Below are 25,660 nucleotides of genomic sequence, written 5' to 3' on the forward strand. Positions count from 1 at the left end.
GCCTGCCCCAGCAGTAATCATCCTGGAACTTAACACAGGGTTTTAGCACCTGAGACTATGGTGACTCAATAGAAGAGCTTCATATTGTCTTTGGGTACTTTATTGTAATTCACTAACATTCAGTGTTCTTAAAAGCAGAAACAAAAAATTGCTAAGTTTGATGTAGTAGGTTTTAGAAAGACCTATTTTTTATACAAAAAGAAAAATATATTGTATGGAATTCAGAGATGGAGAAGTGGAGAGAATGCTCCACCGTGTTTTTGTTACATTAGTTTGAATCTGGGGAAAAAATTACTCAGAGTTGGTTCTTTTATGCAGGAAGCTATTAGACCTGAATATGATCTAGCAGGAAATTGGATCACTATGCAGTTAGGTACACTCCAAAATTCCAGACTTTTGTGTCCCTTAAAAACTCATACATGATGTTCTAAAATTTTTATGATAAATTTCTTAAGATCTCAATCTTTTTATTTGACTCTGTGTGGTAAATGTAGAACCATCCCACCCGCTGTAAGATTTCACTTGAGCAGTGACAATCTGGTTTCTTCAGAATGAAAACTTGGATTTTAGTGAAACTGTGACTTCAGAATGGAGAAGGATGTTCTAGTGATAGGCGGAGCTCCTGCTTGGAAGATCAAGTAGGGAAAATATGTAAAAGGTTGAAGACCTGTTTGTCAGACCATTATTCCTACACCACTGAAAATGAGCAAAAGAAAATCTAAAACAGAATAGTTTTGCGGGGAAGTGGTGGTAACCCCACCACTAGGATCACACACACACAACTGGACTCAGCAAAGTACTGGAGGTTGTATCATAGGAAAGTTAGAGGTGGAGGGTGGATAAGATTGATCAGTAATAAATAGATATCCTCCATCTCTAACTTTGGTGATGTGGTACATCCTAATGATATTTGGGTCACCTACAGCTGAAAGGCTTTTATGACTGGCAAATCTGATCTATCCCAGAGACAGTTACATATAAGTCACAGACATAGTTACAAATTTAGTGCCACCTAAATACCCTAGAGCCTTCAAAAGGGAAAATAGTATTAAATACGTAACCAATAGAAGGGTAACCGGCTCTGACTTCTTTAGTTAAGAAGATTCTCGGGCTGTTTAAGAAGGGTATATATTTATTTACTGATTTTGATTATAAAAATGCGTATCCAAAACTCTAGGCACCCTGCCACAAATTACAAGAAGTTTTTTCAAGAAGCTATACTATACACTATAAATTTCTTAATTTAACAAGAAATCATGTTTTACCTGTGTGATTGCAAAATACAAATATTCAGTAGTTAGTGAATCAAGAAATGAGAGAATTTGACCGTCACAGTTTATAGTGAAAGTCCAAAATAGATCAGTATCTATTAGCTCACAATGGAGTTCTGACAGGTGTTGATGAAAATTTTGTTTTTATTTCACAGAACAATAAAAACCCCTTTAACTGGAAAAATATAGGAAACTTTGTTCACATATGGTAGTCACATGGTAGCTTCTGAGATGGTAGAGTTCAAATAATACGTACTGTATCTTTATTATGCATATCTATTTGTCAAGTTCACCCAAGAGTTCAGTGCAGATTATTTTTATTATGGCCCTATAGAAACATCATGGGTGTAGCATTTTCTTCATGAATTTGTCGAAGACACTTCAAGAGATTTATTAAAGCATTTTTTTTAAAAATTAAATTGCACAAGTCGCAACTTGTCCTTGCATGAAGTTATTTTTGTAATATCTATAACTTAGGCTTGTAGAATCAGTGAGCTCTAAAGCTCTGTTGATGACCTATTCAGGAGGGATAAGGCAGAGTTGTACTCTCTTCCAAAGTTCCTTTCTAAGATGACCCATTATATTTGTTTTCATTCTTTCTTAAATACTTCGCAGCTTTGCTAAATCCTTACTTTATCAACTCTAACTTTATAAAAGATGAGTGCAGGGAATTCCTTTAGTCAATACAGCTTTATTTCTGTTAACACAAATATGTTGTCAGCATAGAGCATGCAGCAACTCCAGAAATAACTCAGAATTAATACTGTGTTACAGGACAATTCTCATTTTCACATTAGTAAACATACTCTTCGTATAATGATTTGGAGTGGCTTCCTTACTCATTGCTGGGGAAGGGAGATGAGGGATCTGTTCTGTGCTCTTGTGGAGGAAAACTTGAATCCATCCTATATTTAAATGTTTCTCTTGTTCTGATCACTGCACTTTTCTTTCCCACGGGCCTACAGAGGCGACAGGAGGAGGAGTATTACAACCGTTTGGAAGCTGAAAGGCGCAGACAGCATGATGAGGCAGGACGAAGATTACTGGAACCTGACGAGCCTGGTCTGTACAGACCTCCGCTTCCACGGGAATATGAGCTCCCACCCCCACCCCCTTCATCTAATGCTCCTCCTCCCCCACCTCAGCGAAACACCTCTTACCTCAAAACACAGGTCCTCTCCCCTGACACAGTTTATACTGCCAAGTTTGTTGCATACAATGATGAGGAGGAGGAGGATTCCACTCTAGCAGGTCAGGATAAGTACTCCAGCACAAGAAAATCTTATGGTGACCTTCCTCCTGCCACCCTTCCGCCACAGCAGCCCTTCCGCCAGCCGCGCCCAGTCTCAGATGGCATCTTTCTTTCCACCTCATTCCAGCCACCCTCCGTCAATGCCAACAGTACTGCTTCCAAACCAAGTCATCCCCTTTCCCCATCAAACAAACCAAGTTTCTTCCATCCCAGCAGCTCAAAAGGTAGAAACGAAAAAATGAAATCAGAATCTTTCTCTACAAATCTATCTGCACATTTCCCTCTGTGGTGCTGTAGATATAATCACTTATTCTGTGATTTTTTTTTATTGTTTTTCCCCCCCACTTGGTCACTGTTCTCAGCGTGGTGATCTAACCTTAATCCTGATATCAATGAGAATGCTCCTATTTGTAAACGTTTTAATCTTTTGAATATCCTTGTTCCTTTCCAAACTCTCTCAAAATTCCATCTGTCACACAATGAAGGAAAAACAATCAGTTTGACTGTTGCTCAACCAGTTCCAAGTACTGTTGGTTTTGGCTTTCATTCTGCACCGTGTCAGTAATTGTTTCTTATTTTATTTCATTGGCTGTGCCCTTGATGCTTCTATACATGTGTTTTCCATGCAAATATATAATACGTTTTCTGATTGATTAATTGGGGTGGGGGGCTTTTCTGCTTTCACTACTTGGCACATGGGGGACTCTTACTGATTTAAATATGGTGTGCAAATGGCTTTAAAAGGACCCTTGTGCAGTTTTAAACCTTATATAGTCAAAATTAAGGTGATATTTGGGGCTTATTGACCTAATGAAAACAATTTTCTAGGCAGCACATAGTAGTCATTATATTTCTGCGTTATAGTGCAGTTTACCTTATGCCTGGGGGCAAGAACCTATTTTTCCATCATTAAAGTGCTTTTCTTCCTGCTCCTTCCCTCTTCCCAGCCTGTCTTTGATGTTCCTTTGTTGTCGTCTTTTCTTTCCCTTTACACTGCAAACACACAGCTACACTGGTAATTAGAGCTTTATTAACAATTTAGTTGCATTAATTTTAGCACCATCCATTGCCTGCAGAGCACTACAGTTTTTCTTCTGACTGTACCCAGAACCTGGACACTATCACAGACTGAAGTTCAGTGCTAGATTTTTGGATACCATGGCTAAGTAGGAGAAAGTTCATAACACTTGAGTGTTTGGGTATGTGTCAGTATGGATCTCATTGTGCGTGTGCATCATGCGCAGGATTTTTAAATTGTGTCCATTGGGGCTGCACATGTGTCCTGTGCCTCTTTGCCCTCCTATGTGAGGGCGTGGAAGTAAGAGTGGCCACAACCCTCCCTCAATTCCCTCTTACCACCCATGGCAGCAAGATGGAATCTAGTGAGTGTCTGACCCTCTACTCCTAATTATATTTGTCCTTTTTCTCAGCTAGTTTTGGTAAAGAAAATCTATTTTCATCCTTCTTATTCTCTATTTTCTTGGACTTGGATGATCCAAAAAAACCCCAAAACCTCCATACCCTCCTGTATGGTGGGGCGATGTGTCTCACATCAACCATCACGGCGGACTCTAAATCTTCAGGGTTTAAACCCTGCCCAGCCTGCAACAGACTCATCCCCCTGGTCTACAGGCATGGTCAATGTCTGGTTTGTCTGAAGGATAGCCATAAGTATTCAGTGTGCACGTACCCACAAGGACTCCGCATGTCAAGGGACATGTGGCTAAAACTACACCTACTTGAGCAGTTGATGAGTCTTGTCACACCTGAAGGAGACTACCGCTTCCAAGGTACGAAAAGGGTCATTGTCAACTACTACTCCCTCAAGCAGACAGTACAGCCTAGGGACCAGCCATGAAAGGAAAACCGGAAAAGACGTCATCAAAATCAGCTCTAGCCACATCACACAGACTGTTTTGACACTGGGGCCTTTGGTTTGCTGCTACATCAAGACTAGTTCCAACAAACCCATCATTGGACCGGCAGATTCAGAATTGAGACTGATACCCCAGCACGAGGACAAGATCAAAAGGCAGAATCCATATATGACTTCAGACTTTGAGAGAGACCATTGTGTAAGGAGGAGAACCACCATTCTTCCAAGGACAGAATGTGTAAGACCTCTGCTAAGGCAGGAGTGATGCACAGGAAGCTGGCATTAGCACCAATGAAAGCATTGGTGTCAGTTAGGGGCCAGAGAGATGCTCTCAAAGCATCAAGATCCTTCCATCGACATCGTTGGTAAAACAGAATGGCACCCAAAGCACCACCATTTGAAGAGTATTCTTCTTCTTCACTAGTGTCTGATTATGCTTTTTCCTGGTATTGAACAGTAATGCCTCTCCGCTGCTTTTTCAGAGCAACCCTAGAAGCCTATACTGGAGAGCTTTGTCACAAAGCATCACCATGAAAGAGATGATAGTGGCATTGAGCCAATCAGTCACAACCAGGTCAGTACTGATATAACATGCTTTCCTGGCTAATATGGGCCATATTAGGGACCATCCTCTGAGGTGTCCTACAGCAGATCCCCCTCCTGTATGTCCAGAAAAAGGAGGAGATTAAGCTGCCAAGTGACATCACTACCCAGGCCACCAACAACAGAAAGCAGTGTCCGCACCCAGTGGTGTGAGCGGCAGAAGAACAGTAGCATTCCCATTCTCCATTGAAAGAATCATTTGTTGCTCAGTGAGACTGGTACACCAGCCTCTGCTCCAGCAATTGGCTATTTTAAAGCCTTGGAGGATTTCTTATTTTCTATCACTGAGATCATAGATACTGAAACAGTCATACGAGATAAATCCCATAAAGTCTACATTTTGACTGCATCACCTAGGATTGCACTCCTCATCAGTGAGGGCATACTAGAACCATCTAAGGAGCTCTGACAAACCCCAGCTACCATTCAGCCCACATCTAAGTGGGTGGAGAAGTGTTATCAGGTTCCCCCAAAAAGCTTTGGCTACTGTCACTCCCACCCAAATCCAGTATTGTTGGTAGTTGCAGTAAGCTGAAATAGCTAAATTGATGAAGGGCACACACAAAGAGAAAAATACCAAAAAGGTAGACCTGTTCAAATGCAAAGCCTACTCATCCACCTCTCTGCAACTCGATGTGGCAAACTCCCAAGTGGCGTTTGCCAGTTTCACTTCCTGATCTGGGAAAACATGACTCTCTTCCTGTCAAAAGTATCTTGGGACACTGAGGAATTAAATCATTTTAAGTGTTGCCAGAACAATCCGACAGCTATCCAGGAACACCTCTGACCCATCTGCGATGTTGATAACCAAGCTTGTGACCCATGAGGCAGGCCTCTTGGCTGTTAGCATCTGAAATATTAAAGAGAGGGCTAAGAGACCATAAAGACCTCCTGTTTGTGGGAAGGAAGCTCTTCAGCAAAAGAACAGATGAAGTGGTTCACTTTTTAAAAGACTCATGGTCCTCCTCAAGGTCACTGGAAATTTATACACCAACATCTTAAGGATGCCATACAAATATCAGCCTTAGCAGAGACAGTGGGCTCATCCCTATTTTCAGGTTAGGCAACCAGAGTACCCACCCTGAAAATGATGGTGATACTCTTGGAAGTGGCCATCAGCAGTCTTTGGGAGAAGCCTGGCTCCATTCCATTGGGCTTGGTCCAATATCTCCATCAAATGGGTGTTGGCAATTGCCCACAGCTATCTCATTCACTCCCACACCCATCCCCCATCAACCCTCCTTTCCTGTCCATCTTCAGTGACTCTTCTTACAAGAGCCTGTTTCAAAAAGTTGCCTGGTTTCATCTGGGAGCCACAGATGATGATCCTCATGATTACAGGGCAAGAGTCTTTCTATTACTGTTATTTCCTTATCCTGAAGAAGGGGTGTTTTCATCCTACACTTGAGGAGACTGAACAAATATGTACACCACCTCAGGTTCAGGATGATAAGCCTTGCCTCCAACATCCCATCTTTTCAGGCTCAAGACTGCTTCCTTGCTTTCAGCAGCAAGATCATAGAATCATAGAATATCAGGATTGGAAGGGACCTCAGGAGGTCATCTAGTCCAACCCCCTACTCAGAGCAGGACCAATCCCCAACTAAATCATCCCAGCCAGGGCTTTGTCAAGCCCGACCTTGAAAACCTCTAAGGAAGGAGATTACACCACCTCCCTAGGTAACCTATTCCAGTGCTTCACCGCCCTCCTAGTGAAAAAGTTTTTCCTAACATCCAACCTAAACCTCCTCTACTGCAACTTGAGACCATTACTCCTTGTTCTGTCATCTGGTACCACTGAGAACAGTCTAGCTCCATCCTCTTTGGAACCCCCTTTCAGGTAGTTGAAAGCAGCTATCAACCCTCCCCCACACACACCACATTCTTCTCTTCTGCAGACTAAACAATCCCAGTTTCCTCAGCCTCTCCTCATAAGTCATGTGCTCCAGCCCCCTAATCATTTTTGTTGCCCTCCGCTGGACTCTTTCCAATTTTTCCACATCCTTCTTGTGGTGTGGGGCCCAAAACTGGACACAGTACTCCAGATATATACTTCCATCCCAGCCCACAGGAAGTACTTGAGATTTACAGTCTGACCAAATCGCTACCAGTACAAGGATCTGCTATTTGGACTCTCCACAGGTATACTCGGTGCTGTAAAATGCTTAGCAGTGGTAGTGGCTCCTTTGTGAAGGTAAGGCTGGATGACTGGCTGATCAGAGGCAGATCTCAGTGGAAGGCACCAGCAAGCCTGGAATGCACTATCCGCATTCACACAGGTAGGCCTCCTAGTGAATGATGTGACTGACTTAGAGCAGAAAGAACATACCTGCCTAAAGACAGGTCCTAGTCATTACAAGCACTCATACTTCAGCTAACGTCAAATATAGCTGACAGTTCAAACATGTCATGCAGTGTTAGGCCACAAATTGGCATGCACGTAAATAACATCATTTGATTTCAGCTTTGGCTCATGTCAGCATACTCCCTGATGAGCCATCAGATGGAAGGAAGGTCTCTGTGCCATCATATCACTGCAGAATTGGTTTGATGGTTGGAACCTGTAAAGACATGGAAATGGATACGTGTCTCAGTATCCGTCCCTGACACAGACACCAATCATGGATGCATCAGGAACAGATTGGGGGACTCATTTGGGCAAACTACAAATTAAAGGAACCTGATCTTTAGGCAATATGAGATTATCTGTGAATGTGCTGGAGCTTATAGCCATCAAACTAGCCTGTATGGCATTTGTGCCTGTCCTCATACTCAGTAGTACAGATTTTTCACACACAACATGACAGCCATGCACTACATAAACAATGGAGAACTTGCTCGTTACCCCTTAGCATGAAGGTCATCAAATTCTGGACATGGCGCCATCAGAATAGACTCCTTCCAGGAGTCAGCGACAGTCTAGCAGGCAATCTGTGACCAATCATGAATGGTCCCTGCACAGATTCATCATAAGAGTGATATTCTATCCTGGAGAGTCCCCCATAATAAACTTGTTGGCCACCAGGGACAATGCCAAGTGTCAGAACTTCTGCTTCAGAGGAGGACTGAGTCCAGGATCATTGCTGGATGCCTTCCTCCTGCAGGTGAACAGGCCTGCTTCTATGCCTTTCCAACGATTCCCAAGGTGATTTCCAAGAACAAAAGGGACATGGCCATGATGGTTCTCGTAGCTCCATGTTGTCCAAAGCATTTTTGTCTAACACCTATTACAGATGTCTATTCAACCACCTATCCTGGATCTGATGCCCCAGCACCATAGTAAAATGCTCCATCTGGATCCAAAGTCACTGTACCTGATCGACAGTGTGGCTGTCGGCTGGCTGAATACAACAGACAGATACTGTTCTCTACAAGAATAGGAGATCTTGATACAGAGTAGGAAGCCATGTACCAGGAAAACACATTCTTCTAAATGGAGGAGGCTCTTGATATGGGTAGCTCAGTGTGGTCTGAACCCTGTCCAGGCCCCTGAACCTAGGATGCTTGACTGCCTATTGCATTTAAAGCCAGCTGGCCTTACATTCAACTCATCTAAGATCCACCTCGTGGCAACTTCAGCATACCATCCACCTGTTCATTCATGTGTTAGGTCTGTCTTCATCCAATAGTATTGAAGTTTTTCAAAGGGCTATTACATATTTACCCACTGGGGAGAGAACCTACCCCTGCCTAAGACCTTACTGTACTTCTCTGAACCTCTCTGAACGCTTCTTGCATCATCTCTCACCAGACAGTATTCCTAATGACTATGACCACAGCCAGAAGAATGAGTGAAGTTCAAGCTCTTATGGCCAGATGTCCCAATATGATTTTCCATAGGGACATGGTTGAGACCCCACCCCAAGTTCATTCCTAAAGTGGTCTTGAAATTTAGTCTGAAGGAATCAGCCATGCTGCCCATTGTCTTCCCAAGCCACACTCTGTACTATAGAAAAAAAGAAATTACACTCGCTCGACTTACCCAGTACTTGATGACATTGACAAGACTAAGCCATTCAGGCTATCATCCTGGCTATTTCTAGTTTGACCTTTTAGAATGCCCAGCTAAAGCTATCTCATCGTAAAGGATATTGAAATGGATTACACAATGCATTTTATTGTGTTACCAACTGGCTGGCTGGTATACATTTCCCACCAGACATCAAGACTCACTGCACCAGAGCACAAACAACATTCTCTGCCTGCTTCAGTGATGTACCAATCTCAGAAATATGTAAGGCAGCACTGTGGAATAACACACTGACTTTTGTCAAAGGCTATGCTCAGCTGTGAAGTTTGAATGCGCAGTACAGCAGTCACTGTTCGATTGATACAGCTGGCAGACCTCATTCCCACCATTCTGAGAGGGGATACTTCTTGCCAGTCACCTACTATGAGATCCACACTGACATATATTCAAAGCAGCAAAAGGGTTATTTATCCTACATTTACCATGGTTCTTTGAGATGAGATTACAGTTGGTGTGGATCCCAGGGATCTGCCCTCCATCCCCACATTGAGCCCTCTGATGTGGGCTGTGAGTTGCAAAGGAACTGAGGGAGACACGTAACTGCTCTGCCCTGTATGCACTGGCAGGGGAACACAAGGAGGCACAGGGTGCCTGCACGGCCCAGACACAGCTATTCAAAAAATCCAATCTTGTATGCATGAGGTGCATGTGCACCTATAGTGGGATCCACACTAACTACATCACCTCAAAGAATCACATTTACTGTAGGACAAGTATCCATTCTTTTCAAAACATAGTTCCACATCAAAAATATTTGTACTCGAACTGCTGACTAGTTGTGGCTCTTAAGTTGAATTATATTTAAAAGAAAATATGCTTGTAATAAACATTCTCTTTAAATATCAGAAATGCAATCAATGATGATTAGCCATTTGTTTATTCTAAATAGTATGCTGGAACAGACCCAGCCCTAAAGCCTCTTAAAATTACTAAATAAGTACTTTATTTTTATCCTTTCAAAGTATTTTCCTTTTTCTCTACGCTTGAAATTCTCAACTACAGCCATTTTGAGATTAAGTGTAAAACATGCTTCCATCATAATATAGCTGCTTAAAAATGCTGTTACTTCTCTTTTTGATTTAGTACTTTGAAGGCTGTATATGTGTTTAAGTTGAGTAATTCTGGAACCACTATTCACTCTCCATCTACTCCCACCTATCCACTAACCAATAAACCCTTTGCCTTTTCATTAAATTTTCCAACCCTGCATTCTGCTGACTTTCATATATCAAAAAAGAGAGTGAGCGCAAAAAGTGGAATCTCAAGTGAGACATCCAGCAACGTTTTTGTTTTTCAGTAAACAATCAGGACCATTTCCGAGTCAGATCCATTTATATGGGTTTGGTAACAATTGAGGAACATTGTAGTATGATGCTCCACCTTTAATGACCTTAATACATAAGCCATACAACTCATTCTGATTACTTTATTTCACACTTTTAAAATAGCCTATAGGAACAGGTTAAACACTCCACCTTGATTGCTCAAGCTTCTGTGAAGACTGCCTGTGTAAAGTACAAAGCCGTTTGCACAAAATGCAGACTTTGTTGTGCAGCTTACCATCTGTCCATCTCACTAGCAGTCACATTACTGTTCTTTACAGCTCTTTTCTGCTATAAATGCTAACGCTGGTAAACCACGCTTCTGCAAACTGCACTCTCCCAGCTTCTGCCACTGGATTACTTAAGGGACTGACTTAAAACATTGGTTCCATCAAATTGGGGCATCAAATCTGACCAATTTTAACAAAATTAGATATGGGCGTGAGAACCAGACTTCAGACCTAGATGTTCCCCAAGTTGGAGGGGAGGTGGTGGTCAGATATATGGGACTTAGGTCTGAACAAAAGATAATTCTTCATACTAAAGTATTACAAGTGTTTTAAATATGATTTGAGCTATCCCTTCTTAGATCACTATTGTAATGTACAGTATTAAATTATTAAATGAGTACAATATATGAATATCCAAATGAGTTCTGTTCTTTTACTGACATTTAACCTTTTAATTATCTGCGGTTCAAAATACACCAGTGGAAGAAGCAAACATTTCCTTCTGTTTGGAGAAAGGCTCACAAGACATGACATATACTGTGTCAAGAAACCAAAAATATTTGAAAACAAATTTGAGAATTATGACAGTTAATTTGACTGTCCTAACAATACCGGTGATTTAAGAAACATACTTAAAAGCTGACTATGATAACAAAACTTTTTTGATTGGAAACCTGTGTTTAGTCTTGTGGCCTTTGGAGAGGATTAATATATTATGTAGAACTGTGTATCTTTTATATGAATTTAAAACTAAAGGTGCAGTGCTGTAAGCTGAATGAAACAAGACAGATAACTACAGAAATGAGACATGAATAGTCATCCTCTAAACATTGCAGGTTACAGAGTTTCCAACTATTTTCACAACCTGGCTAAATAAAGATAAAATAACTTAGGAAAATTGGAATTGTCATACTGGCACTTACTAATGCTAGTAGTATTTATCCTAGTTAACTTAGCTGGAGTTGCTGTTCTTACTTCAATAGAACCTTGTGACAGAATTCCACAGAAAAATTGTAGCTGCACATAAGTACATCCTTCTAGACAGTTAATATTTTATTTCATTTCTGCATTATAAGAAATAGCCACAAGATAAATAACTTTATCATGATTTGATACCGGTCACAGTTTGTTCCAAATATAATTTGCTTTCTTACCCCCCAGTTTTATTATTTATCAAGCAAAGTTGCAGTTTTAGGAAGAGGCTGACTACTCTTGACTGAAATCATTATTCTGGCATTCAGGCAAAGCTCCGAAACGGTACTTTTATTCCTTTTACAAAGTTTAGAAACCATAGTTTGAGAGTTTTACTTTTGCAAAGAGCACTGCACCTTTTTAAATATAAATTGAAACTTGTTTTGTATTATAACTGCCATCCGTCAACTGTAACTTTTATATTATTTTGCATAAGGACCAAATCCTTACACTGGATCTACAGGAGCAATTGTTGGAGCCCATGAAGTTTATCGGGATCCAAGAGAGAAGAGATCTAAAAGGTGAAATGAAGACGAGACTCATGAAATATTAATCTGTATTCAGACTAACTAGCTGCTGGTCTCTGGAATATTTTAAATTCTTATAATACCATTTTATACATGTATCTCTGTAAATCTTTCTCGGTAATGAAATTCAAAAGCTCTTATTTAATCCTAGAAAATATTTTCAAAGAGAGCGCTGAGAATATGCATGACAGCATAAAACAATTTTACAGTTGGTTCTGGGATATCTTGGATTATCACAAAATAGAATTTGGTTTTATACGCTTTTTCATGCATGTAGTATTTTAAAGCCAATTAGTGTTGTGATTGTGTGAGTAAACAGAGCAGTCAGTCATCACAAGATTCTTTTTTTGACTACCTCAACCAGACTCATAAATTTGCACGCAAGAGGAGGCAAGCACAGTACACTTTATATGGAGTTTTTACTAAGCTTGTGAAGTGGACAGCTAACAAAGACTGCATTGCACATGCATGTGTGGCTAATTTAGCTGCATAGTGTATTGAAGGTTCACATTGGCTGAGGCAAGGATACTACAGGAGCCTTTAACTTGGTTCCTGCACACCTTGTAAAGTGAAATGGTGGTGTGATGGCCACTGTGCACTTTGTACGGTTCACAGAATAGAGACCCACTCTGATGAGCCTTAAGTGGAGCCAAGTCTGACTGCGTAAGGGCCAGAGTTCCAGACATCTCAGGTGGTGAGGGAGGAGGAGACACCGAGAACTGAGTTCTTTCTTGGTGTGGCAAAAATAGTTAACCAGAGAGGTAGATAGCAGCAAGGATGAAGGAGGAGGCAGCAGAAGTACCTAGGCCACTCTACACTAGAAACTCTGTCAGTATAGCAATATCAGCTAGGCCAGCGGTCTCCAAACTACAGGCCAGATTCGGCCCAGGGCTTCCATTTGTCCGGCCCTCCAACCAACAGGGGAGAAGCGAACAGCTGAGTAGGCACGCCGAGCAGGCAGGGGAGGGGCTGCTGGCAGCAGTTTGCACACGTGGGCACGGGGGGGTAGCTGAGCTGTGCGGAGGGGTGAGTGCCCCCGGGAGCCAGTGTGCCCGCCCCAAAAGGGGAGCCAACTCAGGGGAGAGTTGCTGCTGCAGCCAAGCAGGCATGGACCCCTGCCTTAGATTAAAAATACAAGCCAGATGCTTAATTACAACTCCAATAAATGAGTAAAGAAGATGGAAATTTCCAATTTCATAATGGTTAAATTTTAACTACAGCACTAATAGAACCAAACAGTCCCAACCAACAGTGGGAACTTAAAGCTTCTCTTACCAAAGTACAGCCAAACTTCCAGTCCTTTGTCATTTTCTTCAGCAGGGCAGGCACAGGGAGAAGGGAGCAGGCACGGGGAAGAGCAGACCCAAAAAGGGGAGCCAACTTACAGTACCTGCGTCGATTAACTTTTATACCTGATTTAGAATTTAATACAACACTGACACAGAGTAGTGTTTTTTTTTAATGATTTTGTATATATTTGCATAATTTAATTTCTTTCACAGTCGCTTCAGCCCACGAAGTCCCTTCAAAAATCTAATATGGCCCTCGTCTCACAAAGTTTGGAGACCCCTGAGCTAGGCGGTTGATTTTTTTTTTTTTTTTGCATGGTTGACCAAAGTTGCCAAAGCACTTTTATCCAGTTTTATTTCACTCTCAAAATCAGTATGAACTATACTTGCAAAACAACTTTTTTGATTTATATAAGGAGGGCATGCCAGCATAGCTATATCAGCAAACCTTTTCTGGCCTTAGTCACCCTTTAATCCTTTTTGAGAAGTGCCAGGTAGTCTCATCCACATGTTCCGCTACCAGAGATGGTCATACATGACTTCTGTTTAATGGCTCCTCTGAATGACAGCCCTGTATTGTCAGCATTAAGAAATAGCCTTGCAGGACTTGAATCTAGATCTTCCAGTTAGAAAGCAAGAGGACACCAGATAAGATTATATGGATGCAAAGCTTTTATATAAAAGGATGTTTAAAATTAGGTTTTGTAACAAACCTTTTGTTTCTTCCAGTCAAGACACAGATTTACCTGGAGCACCAGAGAACTTGACATTCAGGGAGCGCCAGCGACTTTTTTCCCAGGGCCAGGATGTATCGACTAAAGTAAAGGCTTCTAGGAAATTAATGGAACTGGAAAATGAGTTGAACACAAAATAAGATAAAAGCACCTTATCAAATGTTACTGAAAGATCCCTAAAATAAGGGTATGGGATGGGGCTGTTCAAGACGAGACTGTATTGTCTGTGAAAGAGTGAGTTTGATTCCTCTGTATCTAAGACTGTTAATTGAGATTTAGAGATGTTGCTATAGCAAGAATACTGATTACTTTACCAAGAGCTTGTGGTTTATACAATTAAAGCACTGTAAAATTTTAATTATATGAATCACGTGAAGGTCACTTTTTTCTTTTGTTTTGGGGGTTAATTTTTTCTGCAATAGACCAAGTAGCACTTGTCAAAGATAAGTTCTGTTTCCTGGTCTTTTACAGACATACTTTGTTTTAGCTGCTGAGCAGAGCGAGTGAGAATAGTTTGAACTGCCTAAATTAATCTGTGCACTAGCTGATGATATCTATAGGTTGTTTGACACAGAAGCCAATCTCTGGGCTGTTTGACAAAGGTCTACGTTTATATATACAAGTTTGACACATTGTATGCTGTTCATACAGACTATTAGCATATCAGTACAAACCTCTTATCATTACCTAGCATTAGAGTAAAAGGGTTTGCCTGGATAAAGTCTTTGAGTGAAACAGTTTTAATCCTATAGGTGTTTTGTTTGGGTCTAAAATGGATGCATAACAGAAACTGTTTAATCCATAACCATGGAAAAGCATATACATGCATACATCCCTCTTGTAAATGACGTGTCTGGTTTACAAACCTCCTTTTAAAAAAACAAGAACAAAACTGGAGATGAAAAACCTTGGGGTTTTGTTTAACACTGTATTGAAATAACAGAATATAACAAGCAATAGATAATAGGCTACGTTAGTGGCCCTATCAGAGCTAGGACCAAAATGTTAAATGTTCAAGATGGAAATAATGATTCCAGGTCCAAAGCTAGCAGAACTAAGGCATGCATTTTCCAAGGAGGTAGAATAGGGAGTATAAGCAACTAGCCACGGCGCATCATTGATGGAGTTTGTTATAGCAGCAGAGCTACATACTACTGTTGGAGAAGAAAAATGTTATAGCATACAGTAAGACTGATGTTTGAAATATCAAATACGATGTTGCTGGCTGTGAATATGAATGTCAGTGAGATGGGTTGACTTATTATCCTGACAGCACACCACCATTATTAATATTGAGAAAGTAGTGCTAGTCAAGCTGTCCTTCATCTATCTGGTTTTACTTGCATCCTCTTATATTGTTATATACTGTAGAGAATCTTCTCAGCAGTTCAAGCTATTTTTACATATTGATAGCCTTATTTAATTTTGAATTGTTGGATTCTTTTTGTTCCTTCCACTGTTGTTTCTTCAGCTATGCATATATGGCTGATGTTGGGGATAAGGACCTCATCAGAGTTTGTTTCTCTTTGTGTGACATTAAGACAAAATATATTATTGTGATTCCAAACAAATTTTCTATTTGCAAAGCCCTAAATTGGGCTTTAGATGATTTTTCTGTATCATATTGTTCTCTTATAAATATATATTTAGGGAATTATGCACACTTCCAAATACAGAGGGGTAGACTTTCACTGCCTTAGAAAAGAAATCACTTTTAATAAGAGTTGTATGATAAATAAATGCAAGTTAATGAAAATTGGAGTGTAAATATTTGTTTTTTACATATTTCAGGTTTCTTATTTGAAAGTGTGCTTTTACCGTTTCACCTGTTAAATATGAAGTAGGAGATTAAACCGGTTCAAAGTGTTAATGAAGGATTTGCATGCTTGCTGTGTCTGTTAATCAGGAAAAGCAAGCCTCTCCCAATTTATCTTGAGAACACTAGCAGCCTTACAGTGACAAAATACTCTTTTCTTCAGAAAAAAAATTTAGGCTGTGGCTGGAATACTGTTGCTGCTAGAATCTGAAAAGGCTTAGCAAAAAAATACATAGAACCTTCAGTTGAGTGGATTTGGCCGCTATTGGGCATTTGGGTCAAGTGTGAATATGTGTAAAAGTGCTTTTCATATTTGTCTGTGCATTATTATGGAAAAACATGAAAACTGCTGTAGTTTCCCATTTCTACTGTATTTCACTTGCAACCTATTTTTAATAAACTTTGTATTGTATTTAACATTACGTTTTATAGAACTTTTTGTAATTGTGTTTTTATTTAATGCTGTATTAACACATTCATACCGTAAATTACTAATACTCTTTACTATACAGTTACCCTATAGGTATTCAAAGAATGGATACATAACTTGCTTTAAAAAAAGTATATACAAAATCAGTGTAGCCCACATTAAACACTGGTTAACTGATAGATCTCAAAAAGTAATTTTTAATGGGGAATCATCCAATGAAATTGATTCTAGTGAGATCCCACAGGATCTGTTCTTGGCCTAATGTAATTCACTATTTTAATCAATAATCTGGACCAAAAATATAAAATCATTACTGGAAAAACAAAGTTGACACACAAATTGGAGGGGTGGTAAACTATGTTTTACCAGTTTTACAGGTTGACTTAGATTGGTTAGTAGATGAATGACATATTTTAATGCATCCAAATGGAAAGTCGTACATCTAGGGACAAAGAATGTAGAATGCAGTTATAAGATGGGAGACACTATCTTTCAATGCAATGACATTGAAAAGAACATAGGGGTCATGGTTGATAACCAGTTGAACATGACCTTGGAGTGTGTTGAGGACACACAATTCTATAAGCAGAGGAATATCAAATAGAGTAGAAAGGTGGTATTACCTCTGTATACGGCATTAGGAGGCCATTCCTGGAATACTGTGTCCAACTCTGGCATCCACACTTCGGAAAGTCTTCAGTAAAGAGCAGAAAGAATAAAAACAAGTAGTGAGAGAGTTATGAAGCTCACTTTATTAGTTTATCCAAGATGAGAGATGACTTGATCACAGTGTACAAGTACCTACATGGGGAAGGGGTTTCTGATATTAGATGACTTTTTAATCTAGCAGCAAAGGAATAATGAGATCTAAAGGTTGAAAATTGAAGCTAGACAAACTTGGACAGGAAATAAGGCACAAATTTTTAACACTGAGGGTAATTTGCCCTTGGAATAAATTACTGAAGGAAATGGTTGGATTTTCTTTCACTTAAACTTATCCAGTCTTGATTTCTATCTTTCTTAAAGCTAGGATGTAGCTCAAGTAGAGGCCGATGCAGAGGTTACTGGGTGAGGTTTTTTGGCCTGTTTTATACAGGAGGTCAGACTAGATAACAATGGTTCCTTCTGGCCTTAAGATCTAACGAAAAGTGTTACAAAGAAGGTTGCATGTTGTCTTGCAGGAGCACCATGCATGGCTTTAGACAATTTTATTTCTCTCTCTTTCAGGAGTTATCAAATTTGACCTTTTCCCTCACTTTGTCAGTTTGCAGATGACATGCAAACGGAGTAATTTGGAAATCATACAGGTCAGGTCACTGATACAGAGCTATCTGGGTCACTTGTAAGCTGGGTGCAAGCAAACAATATGTTTTTAATATGGCAAAATGTAAACGTATACACCTAGGAACAAAGGATGTAGGCCATACTTACAAAATGGGGGACTCTCTCTTGAGAAGCAGCGACTCTGAAAAAGTTTTGGGGAAGTTCTATGGTCTGTGTTATACCAGAGGTCAGACTAGATGATCACAATGGTCCCTTCTGGCCTTGGAATCTATAAATCACATTTATTTAATAATCATAGCAGTAAAACGTGGTGCTTCTTTCATTAGACAAGACATGACGCAACAGGCAGATTAAGCAGATAAACAAGACTGGGAGAAACAAGCTAAACGGTAAAATGAGCAATCTTTTTGTACAGTAAGTGGGAGTCTCTGCCTAGTCATGCCTAAATGCCTGTATCTTTAAAAAAGACACTTGTAACATGTAATTTTATAAAACTATTTCTTTCCACCCCAGCTTCCTGTTTTTTATAGAACTGCATTGAGGGAGGTTAGTTCATGCATTTCCTAAGAACCATAGCCTTTCCAGTAGTTTGCATATCAAATACCACGTATGTGTATGGTGCTTTTCTGTAAGAGACCTTTAGACTAGCCCTGAATTGATCCTTGGGATGGACTAGGGGAGGAGGGCAAGGATCAATTTGGGATTTTTGCCGTTTCTTACAGTTTGCCCTGAGGTTCGTACTCATGCTCTTGAGCCACTGCAGGACAGCTTGACACTGGCATAGTTGACAGGATTCACATACCATATGTCAATTAAGTTTATAGATCATAGCCCCAGCACTGTGAAAAGTTTAAACTAGATATTGATAGCTTTAAAGAATAGACACGAGTGAACCACAGTTCTATAATGGTCTTGTGAAAAAAAGACCTTGAAAGTTTGTTTGCATTACGTGTTGACCAGGTGTTAGGGAAGAAAAGGTAGTGGTGCCCAAGGACCCTCCTGTCACAGTGTCTAGAGTAGTTCATAGCCAAACTCAGGTCAGACTGTCAGAAAACAGGGCAGACACCCCAAACTGGTGGCATATTCTATAATTAGATTTCACCAAGCCAGTAAGGGTCACTATATTAGTCTGACCTGTAGTCACAAATGGTTTTTGGCTTTCCAGCGCATCTTGCCACCAGACAAACTAGAGTTTCTGAAGAAAGGTTATTAAAACCAAAAATCACTTCACATTAGGTTACTCCCAATCCCAAAGGGTTGGTCACTTACCCCAGGACAACGGATACTCTGGATCTCACATCAGACAATGCTGGCAGCCAATCTCTCTGATAAACTAACTAAAGGTCTATTAGCTAAGAAAAAGAAATGTTATTGAGAAGTTAGATCAAATGCATTAACAAGTGAGTCAAAGTTTGTAAATCCAACATGATAGCAGAGATGTAGTAGTCTGCTAGTTCTCCATAAGTCTCTCAGGGTTACCTAGAATAGCTCTAGGGATTTCTGTCAAATCACTCAGTTTTCCACCCTGTCAGAATCCATCAGTCCAGAGATACAGGATCATCCCCTGGATTCATTTTTACAGCTGTTTTCTCCGGAAAGCAATCTGGCAAGTGTCTCCACCTCAGCAGGTGCTCTTCCTTTGTTGACTAAATGCAGCCTGGGTCTGTGGATTTCCCACAGTCGAGCACAATGACCCATGCTTTGAAGTTAGCATGCTTCTTCATTTACAGTTCCAAGCCTCCAATCCTGTTTGATAGGCAATCTAATTACAGATACAGACATAATGCATTCAGTTACAGCAATCCAAACAATCTTTCATTAGTTTTCATGAAGTTTAAGCATCAAGTAATACACCTTTGATTTAGGATTAAGTACAGGGCATACAGAATGTAATGTGATAGTAAACAATATCTACAACAATAACGGGTTATAGGTAAGTGAAGACAATGACATTAACATTTTTTGATATCCCCACACAGATTAATAGTCCTATGCCTCCTAGCCCACTTAATATTTCTTTGATATCCACACACAAGTGAATTGGCCTATGGCTTTGATTTGAGCTTGTCTGGCAGCATCACACCTCCTTCCACAGATGCCACAAAGGAGACAACTGCAGGGATACTGGCCCAATTGCAGCTTCAAATAGCCCAGGAAGTATGTGAGCACCAACTGATGGCCGAACTCCATATCGGGGAAACCAAAGCCTGCCAAGTCAGCTGAAGAGATCCCACTAGACTATTGGCCTCTGGCGGCTGGGAAGGAGCTGTTACAGCTATTGTCTGCAGGCCAGCGGGATGCATGACAATCCAGCTGCGTTCTGGAAATGCGGACAGGGCTGCTACATATATGACACTTGGCAGCTGTGTACACGCTCATTTGTTATTGCCTGGTTTCTCTGTTCTAACTCTTGTTTTGGATGACTGGTGTTGCTGGCCCCTTACATCCTTCTGCCTAGGGGAAGCTAAGGTGTAGAAACTACTTTTTAATACTAAAGGGAAAAAAAGGGTAATGGGGGGGAGAGATGAAGGCATGGACAGAAAGGGTGCATGTGGGCTAAGTGGCTAAAGCTTAGTGTATGTCTACATTGCACTCAGGAAATGTGATTGCAACACATGGAGACATACTCAAGCTAGCCTTGATTGGGCTAGTTCCATTAGGCGCCGACTCCATGCAAAAAAAATATAAAAAAAATATAAAAAAAAAAATTAGTGGGCAGCTCCCCCCATCAGCTCCTCCCCCTCCTGCCGCAGATCAGCTGTTCAGCAGTGTGCAGGAAGTGCTAGGAGGGAGGGGGAGGAGTGAGGGCGAGATGTGCTCAGGGAAGCGGTTGGGGGGGACAAGGCTGAAGTGGGGGCAGGGCCTGAGATGGAGCGGGGATCAATCACCCCCCAGCAACTTAGAAAGACAGTACCTCTGGCTCACTCACTAAAAATCGCAGTGTAGCTGTACTCGGGCAGCTAGACTCTTGTTTTTAGTGAGCTAGCTCAATCAAAGGTAGCTCAGGAATGGCTACATGGGCTGCATTCACCCCTCCTGATTGCAGTGTAGATGTACCCTAAGGGAGGTACAGTAATGGGGCTATAAAGCTGGTCTCCCAAAGCCTAGGTTTGTGAGTCCGGGCCAGACCTCAATTTAGCCGAGACTTCAGCTCCGGCTAGAGTTAACAAAAAGTTGGGTCTTTGAAAGAGAGATTTATTACCTGAATGGGTGTATCCTCATCTCTTGATAACATTTTTTTTTAATAAGAACTAAACCCAGAAATGGATTCTTGACTTATTTCTGATCTCCCCATCACTAGTTTTAAATTAATCTGCAGCTCACAATTCCCATGCTATGGCTGCAGCATGACAACTGGTTATTCCAGTATGAAGTTGTGATCATAGTTAGGAAAAAAAATCCTCTTACTGAATATGTCTCAGACAATGTTAGAAGAGGGGCTTTACAGGACCAGAAGGAGAAAGCATTTAACACTTATCTCATACGGCTCAAGGCATCAACAAGAATAGCTTGGCAAAAGATCAGGATCCTGGCACCTAAGGCACAGTGGGAGCTTCTATCAGGTGTGATGGAAAATGTGCTGTTCAGTGCATTTATGAATCCTCATAATCTGTATTTCGTATTTTAAATTTTAATGGCTCTCTGGCTGAGCACTGTGCATGAGTGAATGTGATTGCATGGAGAACTCCAGCTACCAGTAAGTAACCCAGTTTTCTCTCAGCTTAGAGAAAAAACTCTACCATCTGCTATAGAGAGTTGCACTGGCAAGTGTCTGAGCGCTGGGTCATTTAGAGGCTAAAAGGTACTGTCAAAACTTGTGAAGGATTTGTTCAGGCATTTATTGGCAGTTCTGTTCAACCTCCTGGTTGAAAATAAAAGTATGTCTGTTTGAAACAGTGAGAGTCATTTAAACAAAATGAAACATGGATCCATGTCCCTGAAGTTTATTTATCTAACATCATTTTATTAGGAAGCAATAATGAGATCAAATGGTCAGATGTTTCGTAAAGCTTCAATGATTGTGTGTACAAAACTGCAGACTCTGATTACTATCTAGTGCACTCAGCCAATTTACTATCTTGTATGCAATACAAAAAGAATCCAATGACATCCAGTGGTGACAGTCTCATATGTTTGGCACTGCAGGGGCAGAGACAGGGTCACCATTTGGCAGACTGTCAGTAGTCATTTCCATCCTTTTAGTTTCTAGTTACTGCATGCAGGAAGGCAATAATATATACACCCACACATTATAATGCTGTGATGGGGAGCTGATTAATCTAATGGTCACTGTGTTAGGGTTAATGTAAAGAGCATTAGTAGTTTATGGGCCTGTCCTGAGTACTTCCGTTATTGTAGGATTTTATACTGCCACCCATCAGTGAAGTATCTGAATGCTTTCCATGTAAAATGGATAGCAAGAGCAAAGTCCCATGAAGTCTCTGAAATGTCTCCCTTTTGGCAGTAAAAACTCTTCTTGAGGTAGGGTTCAGTTTTGTTTTTTTTCGGGGGCAAGGGTTGGAAGGGATTTGGGAATGAAAGGGGTGTTTGAACTGAATGTCCCTTATGGTAGGAAGGCTCTCTCTCAGAGGAAGGCCAGACAGCAAGACTGGACTGATCTCTATATGGTTGTTCCATAGCCAGATCCTCTTGACAGAGAATGCTGTGTTCCCAGCTCTCACATACTTTATCTTGGGCTTTAAGATCTGCATTGTCCCAGAGGAGAATAGTTATCTCAGTGGTTCACAGATCAAAATTCAGTATTTAATGTAATAATGACTTGATTAAGATGTAGCTAAGGTCTGTGTACACCCCAAATAGTGACAATCTCTGCAGTACCTGTGAAAGTTCTAGAGTCTCTCGGTTAGTGGAAGAACCCACTGAAAATCTCTGGGGAAACCCCAGTCTCACATCCCCCACCCTCAAAGATCCTTACAACAGATGCTTCTCTTCTGGGATGGAGGGCTCACCTCCAAGGAGCCACAGCCCAGGGCAAGTGGTCCACACAAGAGGTCATGCTCCACAAGAAAATTCTGAGGCTGAGGGCAGTTCAATATGCTTGTCAACACTTATTTCACACCATGTAGGGCCACTCCATCAGGGTAATGCTGACAACAGGACAGCAGTGTATTATATCAACTGGCAGGGTGGAGAAAGATCCCAGTCGTTATGCACAGAATTGCTAAAGCTGTGGAACTAATGCATTTTCCATCCGATAAAAATCTCAGTTCTCTGTCTCCAAGGCCTCCCGAATACAGCTGCAGACTCCTGAGTAGACGCTTCCTTCAGGATCACAAATGGGAGCTCAACGATTGTCTTCCACAGCATCTGCCAAACGTGGGGTCTCCCAGAAGCAGACCTCTGTGCTACCCCAACCAAAACAAAATGTCCTTTTCTGCTCTAAGGGGGAGGATACGGCCACAACTCATGGAGAGATACTGTGATAATACAGTGGCCCTGTACTCCACTGTATGTTTATCTGCCTCTACCTCCAGTTCTCAAGACCTTATTCAAACTGCGTCAGGAAAGAGCTAGGTTATTCTCATAACATCATCGTGGACAAGACAAGTGTGGTCCTTGAACCTCCTCAACTCCTCTGTATCTCTCTGACTTCCTCTCACAAAACTCAGGGACCCTGATCCATCCCAACCGCTCCTCCTTAAACTTGAAAACATGGTTCCTAGATGGTTCTCGAGCATGGAGCTAACCTATTTGGATAAGGCCCAGACAGTTCTCCTATCTAGCAGGAAACCCACTACTCACAAAACTTACCTTTAGAAGTGGAAACGCTTCCACTCCTGGTGTTCAATTCATTTTTCTCAAGTCTCAGAGGTTCCACTCTCAAATCCTGGGCTACCTGTTGGATTTAAAGATGCAAAGTCTATCAATGAGCTCAATCAGAATACATTCAGATGCTATCACAGCCTTCCACTCAACTACTGAAGGCTGCTCAGTCTTTGTCGACCCTATACAGCTAGATTCCTCAAGGGCATACACAACTTATTTTAGCCTGTATGGAACCCGACCCTGCAGCAGGACCTAAATTTGATTCTCAATGCCCAGAGACAACCTCCCTTTGAACAGATGGCTACATGTTCTCTCCTCCATCTCTCACTCAAGTCTTTGTTCCTCATAGCCATCATTTCAGCTTGATGAATGGGAGAGCTCTCCTGTGCTTTTATGGCTGACTTGCCATATGCCAGCTTTTTACAAAGACAAGGTTACAATGCAACTTCATCCTCAATTCCTCCCGAAGGTCTAGTCGAAATACCACATTAATCAAGAGATTCCACTGCCAGTGTTCTACCAAAAAGCTCACACCTCCAGCGAGCAGACCAGCCTTCATACGCTAGACTTCATAAGGTCCCTCACTATCTACCTTCACAGGACTAAGACTTTCCAGGCCTCTCCTAGACTATTTGTATCATTTGCAGAGAGGATGGAGGGTCAACCTATTTCCACTCAAAGGCTGTAAAAGTGGGTTTTGGGTTGCATCTTAACCTGCTATGAATCCACTGGGATGCATCCCTCTCACAGAGAAATAGCACATTCCATGCAAGCTCAGTCCATTCATATAGCTCTACTGAAGGATGTCCCCATAACAGAAATCTGTAGGACTGTAACTTTGTCTTTTATTCATAACTTTGCCAAACATTATGCCATCTTACCTGCTTCCAGGGATGATACTACCTTTGGTGACACAGTCCTCCAAACTATCTTGGACTTGCCTCCTCAGCACTCAACTTCTCCTTGAGTTACTGCTTAGGAGTGTCCTATGGTGGAGCATACATAGCGACATATACTCAAAGACAGAGATGTTGCTTGCCATATGGTAACTTGAGTTCTTTTAGATGTTTTGTCCCTATGGGTGCTCCAACTCCCATTCCCCCTTCCCTTAGCTGTGGAAGCTCTGCTTTCACGGTCGAAAAGGAACTGAGTGGCAGCAGGCCCATGCCTCCCAATATGACCTCACTTGGAGGCCCCACAGTGCTACTCTGTGCAGGTGCGGATCCACATACACAGCCTTGCATTCTCCGGTTGAGAGCGCAACAGACATGCGTGCATCCTATGTTGGAGCACTCATAGGGACAAAACATCCAGAAGAACTGAAGTTACTATTAGGTAAGAAACCTCTCCTTCTTCATCCAAGAGTTTATTTCCTGTAGGCTTTCTGACATTTTAAAAGTGGCAATGGTTGCATCCACTGAGAATGAATGAATTAACAGCATATCACTGGCAGCTAAGTCCATGACACCTCTCTCTCCCTCTCTCCAAGTAATCTCAGGTAGATATTGAAGAGGAGAAAATAGTATGGATCCCTGTGGGACACTGCAGATGATGGCCTTTGGAGAGGTGGAGCAATTGAATTACCCATCACTATTCTGAGTTCTCCTGGAGAGGAACAATTGGAGCACTGTCACCATCTACTTCTGCTATGTCATATAGGCAGGTTAGTAGAGTACCTTGTCCATTGTGACAAAGGCCGCAGAGAGGTTTAGTAGCATGAGCATGGAGACCTTACTTGAGACCATGGCCATGAGGAGATTGTCTTTTAATGCCACTAGAGCAGTCTCTGTGCTGTGCCCTAGTCTGAAACCCAACTGTGAGGCATCCAGGATGTTGGCTGATGTCACATGGTGTTGGAGCCTGGTGGATCCCACTTTCTCAGTTATTTTGCCCTGGAAAAAGAGACTGAAGACAGAATGGTGGTTAGAGAGATCTTTGGGATCAAATTGACTTCATGGGGTTTGAGTGAACTATTGCATTTTTAAGGAGTTTGGTAGTTGTGCTTCTCTGAAGGAGGCACTGAATATTTCCATTCTGCACTACCTTTTACCAGCCAAGAGGGCTTGGATCCACTTCACAGGTTGTGGCTCTAATATTTTTCAGGGCTTTTAGAGTTTTGGCATGTCTGATGTGGCCAAACTCAGTCAGGGGGTGGTAGGTTGATGATAAAGCCTGGTCAGCCAGGACTTTCTTTCCTAGTTAGTCCCATAGGTATTCTTTTATCTATCAGCGAATTG

The 25,660-nt window shown here is 41.4% G+C and overlaps 1 protein-coding gene and 1 long non-coding RNA gene across 22 annotated transcripts in view; one reads left to right on the plus strand and one right to left on the minus strand.

Annotated features, from left to right (window-relative positions):
• Window positions 1–16,339, plus strand: part of AFDN (afadin, adherens junction formation factor) — a 213,266-nt gene extending 196,927 nt beyond the window's left edge. For 8 of the 18 annotated variants that reach the window (XM_073337925.1, XM_073337926.1, XM_073337928.1 and 5 more), the window contains 3 exons: window positions 2,237–2,747; window positions 11,993–12,077; window positions 14,102–16,339. In XM_073337925.1, the coding sequence (XP_073194026.1) occupies window positions 2,237–2,747; window positions 11,993–12,077; window positions 14,102–14,246 (741 nt within the window). In that variant the 3' untranslated portion in view covers window positions 14,247–16,339. The remainder of the gene's footprint in view (window positions 1–2,236; window positions 2,748–11,992; window positions 12,078–14,101) is intronic. The other 10 variants (XM_073337933.1, XM_073337934.1, XM_073337935.1 and 7 more) reach the window with 3 other exon arrangements.
• LOC140909202 (uncharacterized) lies at window positions 1,955–24,477 on the minus strand. Of its 4 annotated transcripts, none has more exons than XR_012158132.1 (6): window positions 24,305–24,477; window positions 23,409–23,493; window positions 18,906–19,398; window positions 17,784–17,904; window positions 16,976–17,046; window positions 1,955–2,230 (listed from the first exon to the last, which is right to left on the minus strand). It is a non-coding gene; the product is annotated as an uncharacterized lncRNA (long non-coding RNA). The 4 variants fall into 4 exon arrangements; XR_012158130.1 differs by having other exon boundaries at window positions 18,906–18,988; window positions 19,116–19,398; window positions 23,409–24,477; XR_012158129.1 differs by having other exon boundaries at window positions 23,409–24,477.
• Between the last annotated feature and the right edge of the window lie 1,183 nt (window positions 24,478–25,660).

This window comes from Lepidochelys kempii, chromosome 3 (genome assembly GCF_965140265.1).
Source record: "Lepidochelys kempii isolate rLepKem1 chromosome 3, rLepKem1.hap2, whole genome shotgun sequence".
Lineage (NCBI taxonomy): Eukaryota > Metazoa > Chordata > Testudines > Cheloniidae > Lepidochelys > Lepidochelys kempii.